Here is a 6,898-nt window from a genome sequence, read left to right on the forward strand (position 1 = left end):
CGATCAAACATTGATACTGCAGGGATATCCCAGCTTGGAAAAATATGAAGCTGGTTGACGGAACGATTAGTCCTTGACAGTGTTAGCCATCTTCAGCCGGTGAAAGTTTTGTCCGTAATCTGTGATCTTATTCCTGTTCGTATTTCGTTCCCGTTAATCCGTCAAAACTTTCTTCACATTTACAACGGTCCTTAGATTCTGCTGAAAATCTTTTCGTGGAAAATCTACCGAAATTCGTGGAGAGGGAAAGGGACAGTGGAGGGTAGAGATCGGCGTTCAGCAACGGTCAATTATTGGCCGACGTAAAATCCAGCGGCGTCTCGTATATAAGTTGTTGTCTCGTTCAACAGCTTCAGTCGTTCTTGACTCTTCGACCACAACTCCGGCGATTATCGACTCGAAGTGGGTTCGCAAGAGAAGTTTCACGGATAAAATATACATTATATTCCTTCGGTGATCTTCAACATCTGGTGAACAATGCGATTTTTTGTGTGTTTTGTGCCTGTGCTGGTACTTCTCTACGCTGAAAGATCTTCTGCGCATCCTGGTGAGTTCTCTTCTTCGTTGGATCCACTGTACTTCCGGTTTCGAGATAAATATCCAAGATAACAAAGATTCAGTATGATTAAGATATCGATAGTATAAAGTTTAAAGGAACATTTTTAGATTCATTTATCCTAAAAATATTAATATTAATTTATTCGTTTAAATATAGAAAATAAAGACATTCCACTATTTTTTTTTATTCATTTCTTAAAGTTTTGTTTGTCAGTCACGTTTCTGAAGAGTAAAAAAAACACGTTAATCTTATTTTTCAGGACTGCTCACGGATCTTGCAGCGAGCCGAGGGTCCCTTCTTCTGGACCCTTTAGGCCTCTTCGACAAGGACAAAGGAGGCGCTAGAGCAACGAGCAAAGCAGATTCGTTTGGTCTCAGTCTGGGACCACTCTCCTTATCGTCCAGCATAGCCTCTTCTTCCGCGACCGCGGATAGCAACGGAGGTGCAGCAGGATCTATTGCCAATGCGAACTCTCAAGCGTTCGGAGGAGCCTCAGCAAAAGCTGACGCCTCTGCATTTGCCAATGCTCAAGGTACATAGTATAGAAAATCTTAGAAAACCACAAATCCTGTTTGGAATACTCGACAAGTGCATGGTCTGCGAATATTCAACGGAAGAGTGAAAAATTTCGATTCGTCTTTCTCAATTTCACAGAATCAAATTGGAAATGATATTATAAAACTTGTTTATTTCTCGAAATTAGCTGCCTTCGATATCTTATGCAATTGTCGTATAATCATAGAACCGTCTAGAAATGACTGTTTTCGCGTTGAATACAAATGCGTTCACGGAGCGGCGAATTTTTCTTCGAATCGCGTAAAAACCGGTGAAATTTCTCTGTACGCGTCTACCATGTGAAATTATAATTCTAACGTCGCCAATGCTCACCACGTTCTTAGTAAACTACGGTAGTTGCGGCGGTTCTCAGTGAAACGCCTCACTCACACGCTGGCGCGTACACAATCGTGATCGCGAAATCGAATCTAGCCTCGAACGTGAACGCCAACGCGAATTCGAACGCCAATGCCATCTCCAATGCTTATATTCCCATGGAAACGTGAGAATGCAGGCGTTAAAAGTATCTTGAACAGTGACGTAGCACCTTGGAAATCTCGATAACGTTAGTTCTAAAAGTAAACAGCAGACGGTTACATCAACAGTTCAATACTATTCCCCAGGGTATGTTCAGGGTAACGCAGGAGCAAATGCTAATGCAGGTGCTGCGGCAGGTTCTAACAGCGGAGCAGACTCGCCGAATGTCTATTACGTCCCTGGAGTAGTTCAGAGTAACGCAGGATCGAATGCAAACGCGAACTCCTACGGTTTAGCTGGATCACCGACAGGATACTCTTACCCGAGCGGTTTTCAGGGTAACGCGGGAGCAAATGCTAACGCAGATGCGACAGCAAACGCTATCAGCGGATCAGGAGGATCACCGACAGGCTATTATTCCCCTGGAGGACAAAACGGACCTATCAACGGTGCAGGAACACCTGTCGGCTACACTTCTCCGGGAAATCTGCAGATCGACGCAGGAGCAAACGCGATAGCGAACAGTGGAGCGATAGCCAATCTTCAAAGACAGCCTTTAACAACGATTACAGGTCCTCAATACCCCACTGCTGGAGACGAATACAACAAGGAGATTCTCATTCCCTACTCTCACAAGCATCGACACGTTCCACCGTTTCGTCACCATCACTATCACAAGCATCGACCTGAAGTGATCAATCATCCTATGCCACCTGCTCAGCCAATTCCAGTTAGACCACCGGTTATACCTGTTCAGCCGATTCCACAGATTCCTCCGTATCCTCTCAGGCCTGACGAGGTTGTGGTTCCAGTAGTGATCCTGGATGGTCCACCGTCTGGTAGGCCAATGTACCCGCGACCTGGTCGTGGACCAAAACCAGACACGATTCAAGTGATCGTGGTCGAGGACTCACCTTATCAAGGTGAGCTGCTGTGGATACATCGTGCACCTTCCAGGTTGCATGTGTCGAAGAGGAATGTCGACGTAACACTACACTGTTGAACTATCTGTCTTGTTGCCCGATGGATTACGATAATCTTGCACTTTTAGGAGAATGTTCTGTGTACCTCTTCCAGTGATTAACATACAGCATTAACATACAACTGTCTCTGTTCTAGTCTCTGCAGCAGCTACAAGTGTCTTTAATTACTTCTCGATAGAACCCTGCCTGCACTGACCCACTTATCTGTATATAAAATATGTGTCCTTAAAAGTACTAGTAGTTAACACCAGAGCACGAGGAGAGATTAACTTGTACCTTGTATTCCTTCTTCTCGACTTATCTGAATTGTTTCTTTTCAGCTGGCGGAGCAGGAAAGGGCGGGTACTATGGACCAGGAAGAGGAGCCTATCCTGCCACAGGTTATGGACAACCTAGCGGAGCTGGCAACGGTAATGCAAATGGCAACGCCAATGCGATCGCCAATGCTAACGCGAATGCCATCGCCAATGCCAACGCTAATTCAGCCTTGAAGGGAAAATTCTACCCAGGAGCATCAGGCCAGGCTCCAGGATCTTACAACCAGGACACTGAAACTGGCCCCATAGGAGCTGGCAATCCTTTCTTGAACGGCGGAAACTCCAATGCAGGTGCTAACGCGAATGCAGCTGCTACCGCGAATGCAGGCGCAATTGGTGGTGGATACTCGCCCGTAGGAACCTCAGGACCAGCTCAGTCTCCAGGCTACTATCCAAGTGGCTCAAGTGCTCCTATTGGAGCGAATAATCCGTTCTTGAATGGAGGAACTGCTCAAGCAGCCAGTCTTGCAGGTGCAAATGCAGCAGCCAATAGTAACGCCGCCGCTGGAGCAAATGGAGGAGGTCAAGGTCAGATTGGACAGCATAATCCTTTCCTGAATCAAGGATCTGGAAATGGTTATGGTGCACCTGCAACTGGGCCAGGTCTTGGACATCAGGTGTATCCAGGAGGAATAGCTGGAAATAATCTTGGAGCTAATGCTAAACCTGGAGGTATTGGCGGTGGACAGCCAGGAGCCAAAGGTATTCCTACGTCGTATCCAGGTCAACAAATTCCTCCAGACAGCTACGCACCTCAAAGACCCATTGCATCGGGACCGTCTGGAGCTGGAGCCAACGCTGGAGCAAACGCGGGAGCCACTGCTAATGCCAACGCAGCTGGAACTGCTGGAGGATTCGGTCAACCTCTGAAAAACCCTGTTGTCATCCCTGCTACTCCAGGAGTTAATTACGAAACTGCACCCAGTGGATATGGCAATGGTTATGCAAATTCTGGTTCAGGAAGCACGTTTGGTAATTCTGGATCTGGCAACGGTGCTGGCTATGGCACTCCCACGAAAGGAGCACCTGTCTATGGCACCTCTGCCCCAGGTTACGGTACTGGAGCACCTGGAAGCGCTGGAGCTAATTCTGTGAGCACGGCTGGAGCTAACGCTGGAAGCACTGGTTCTGCATTTGGAAACACTGGAAATACTGGACCTGGTTTTGGTGGCAGTGGAGCTTCTGGACCTGGTGCCATTGGATTTGGTGGACAAGGTGGAGCCAATGCGGGAAGTAAAGCTGACGCTATTGCAAACGCTGGAAGCGGTGCATCAGGCAGCGGACTTGGAGGATATGGAGTTCCAAGCAAGGGTGCACCAATTTATGGAACCTCTGGACCAGCTTATGGCAATGGAGGTGCTGGGGCCAATGCTGGAAGTGGTGCATCGGGCATTGGAAATGGAGGATTTGGTGCTCCAAGCAAAGGTAGACCAATTTATGGTGGACCAAGCTCTAGACCAGCTTTTGGTAGTGGAGGTGCTGGATCCAAAGCTGGCGCTACTGCAAACGCTGGAAGCGGTGCATCAGGCAATGGAAATGGAGGATTTGGTGTTCCAAGCAAAGGTGGACCAATTTATGGTGGACCAAGTTCTGGATCAGCTTTTGGTAGTGGAGGTGCTGGAGCCAATGCTGGAGCCAATGCTGGAAGCGGTGCATCGGGCAATGGAAATGGAGGATTTGGCGTTCCAAGTAAAGGTGGACCAATTTATGGAACCTCTGGACCAGCTTATGGCAGTGGAGGCGCTGGAGCCAATGCTGGAAGTGGTGCATCAAGTAATGGAAATGGAGGATTTGGTGTCCCAAGCAAAGGTGGACCAATTTATGGAACCTCTGGACCAGCTTATGGCAGTGGAGGTTCTGGAGCCAATGCTGGAGCCAATGCTGGAAGCGGTGCATCAGGCAATGGAAATGGGGGATTTGGAGTTCCAAGTAAAGGTGGACCAATTTATGGAACCTCTGGACCAGCTTATGGCAGTGGAGGTGCTGGAGCCAATGCTGGAAGTGGTGCATCAGGCAATGGAAATGGAGGATTTGGTGTCCCAAGCAAAGGTGGACCAATTTATGGAACCTCTGGACCAGCTTTCGGCAGTGGAGCCAATGGTGGAGCCAATGCTGGTGCTAATGCTGGAGCCAGTGCTGGAGCCAAAGCTGACGCTATTGCAAACGCTGGAAGCGGTGCATCAGGCAGCGGACTTGGAGGATTTGGTTCTTCAGGCAAAGGTGGGCCAATTTATGGAACCTCTGGACCAGCTTTTGGCAGTGGAGCCAATGGTGGAGCCAATGGTGGAGCCAATGCTGGTGCTAATGCTGGAGCCAGTGCTGGAGCCAAAGCTGATGCAGTAGCCAATGCTGGAAGTGGAGGTTTTGGTGGATTTGGAGGAGCCTCTGCTAAAGCTGACGCCTCTGCCAGTGCTGGAGGCTTTGGAGGTACGTTTTGATATTTCGTTACGTATTTTGTTGCTCTTCACTTAATGATCGTGCATGTAAGCTGCAGTAAATATTAAACAATTTTTGAAGAGTACTCCACTTATATCACTGGCAAGAAATTGAACACAGTTTGCATGCAGAAAGCGCCTCCTCATTTTCCAAGAACAAGCAAACCTCAAACCTTCATCTCTCTCACTTGTATATACATACATTCAGCCAAAATCTCATACATCATTATACCGTTCCTTCAACAGGCGCTTCAATCGATGCAACAGCTTCATCTTTCTCCGAAGCAACGAATTCAGGCGCGATCCTAATTAAATGATTCCCTTCTATTCTCAAGGCTCGAACGCTGCTTCGAACGCAAACTCGAACTCTTTCGGCGGATCTGCTACAAGCAACGCGTCTGCCAAGTCAGTCGCATTCGGTGCCGGAAATGGATCGGCGAAAGCCCAAGCATCTAGCAGCGCGACATCAGGCGCAGGCGGAAGTTCAGCGTCCAGCAACGCGTCAGCCGACGTAGACACGCGGAGTATGTTAGTCTTCGTCAGATAATTCGTCAAATACCACCGGATACCATCACCAACACCTCGAGTAATTGATCCATGGAGAAATCGAACGCTTATGGACCGTGTCATTCAATTCTGAAAGTTTCAGAATACCTTCTTGACACAACACGTGATTTGTAATAGTTCGCTAGATCGAAACGATGCCATTAGATCGATGCGTTCACGGATGCATCGATCAACGACGACAATCAACGCGTTGTATACCGATGAGACGCAATTAACGTGAATTATTACACTCGTTACATAACATGCATTACCGCGTGTTTATTTTTTACTGCATTTTTAATTGTGACAATCACACAGTTCGAAGATTAAACGGGTTCTATCGGTGTTCTTCTCGTTGAGGATTTAAAAAGGATTTTTACTATGACTTGTGATACTGTTCTTGCCAATATAAAACGCACAGGGAACATTCTTTGTTCGAAGATCTTTTTGAAATTTTTTTTTTTCTCAATATTCTTACTCATTTTGTGTTCATCGATTTGATGTAACTTCAGCCAGTTTTTGGAAACTTTTCAGAGTGCTTTCCTTATTTCTGCTTTAAATAATTCTGTACGAGTGGATAATGCTCTTAATTAATTTTAGCGGTATATAATCAGTCTATTGCTGATATAATAATAGAATTTAGTAAGAGAGTAGCTATTTTAATTGTAAGTTCAAGTCCGAGATATAGTAACGTGCTACGTCTCCGCGCAGCGTCGTATTTATTCGAATCGAATATCAAAGTCACGATATAGCTTTTTCTAAATAACGATTGTTGATGAATGAAAAAGATTTAATATTAATTTAAAAATAAAAGAAAAAAAGAAGAATTGGCGTTGTTTTCTAAGAATTCAATTGATTAGGAGAGATTTCTCAACGTTTCACTCTCTATGATTGATCGATTCCTAGAAATTTCGTAAATTTTTCGATGTGAATTTCGTCGAACTGTAATTATAGCTTCGAGAAACGTAGAGTAAAATATTTGAGAAGCTTGACAAAAGAAATGTTTGCATTCTCCGCAAAGAATGT

At 46.0% G+C, this 6,898-nt stretch overlaps 1 protein-coding gene across 4 annotated transcripts; it reads left to right on the top strand.

Moving 5' to 3' along the window:
- Positions 1-369: 369 nt before the first annotated feature.
- LOC108575973 (fibroin heavy chain-like) lies at positions 370-6,613 on the top strand. Of its 4 annotated transcripts, none has more exons than XM_017938911.1 (6): positions 370-547; positions 819-1,091; positions 1,738-2,514; positions 2,895-4,745; positions 4,872-5,318; positions 5,662-6,613. In XM_017938911.1, the coding sequence occupies exons 1-6, from the start codon at positions 478-480 to the stop codon at positions 5,871-5,873; spliced, it is 3,630 nt and encodes a 1,209-aa protein (XP_017794400.1). In that variant the 5' UTR covers positions 370-477; the 3' UTR covers positions 5,874-6,613. The 4 variants fall into 4 exon arrangements, with proteins under 4 accessions (XP_017794400.1, XP_017794402.1, XP_017794401.1 ...); XM_017938913.1 differs by having other exon boundaries at positions 2,895-4,550; positions 4,905-5,318; XM_017938912.1 differs by lacking the exon at positions 5,662-6,613 and adding an exon at positions 5,573-5,655.
- The last annotated feature ends 285 nt before the right edge of the window (positions 6,614-6,898 follow it).

This window comes from Habropoda laboriosa, unplaced genomic scaffold (assembly GCF_001263275.1).
Source record: "Habropoda laboriosa isolate 0110345459 unplaced genomic scaffold, ASM126327v1 scaffold300, whole genome shotgun sequence".
NCBI classification, from domain to species: Eukaryota; Metazoa; Arthropoda; class Insecta; order Hymenoptera; family Apidae; genus Habropoda; species Habropoda laboriosa.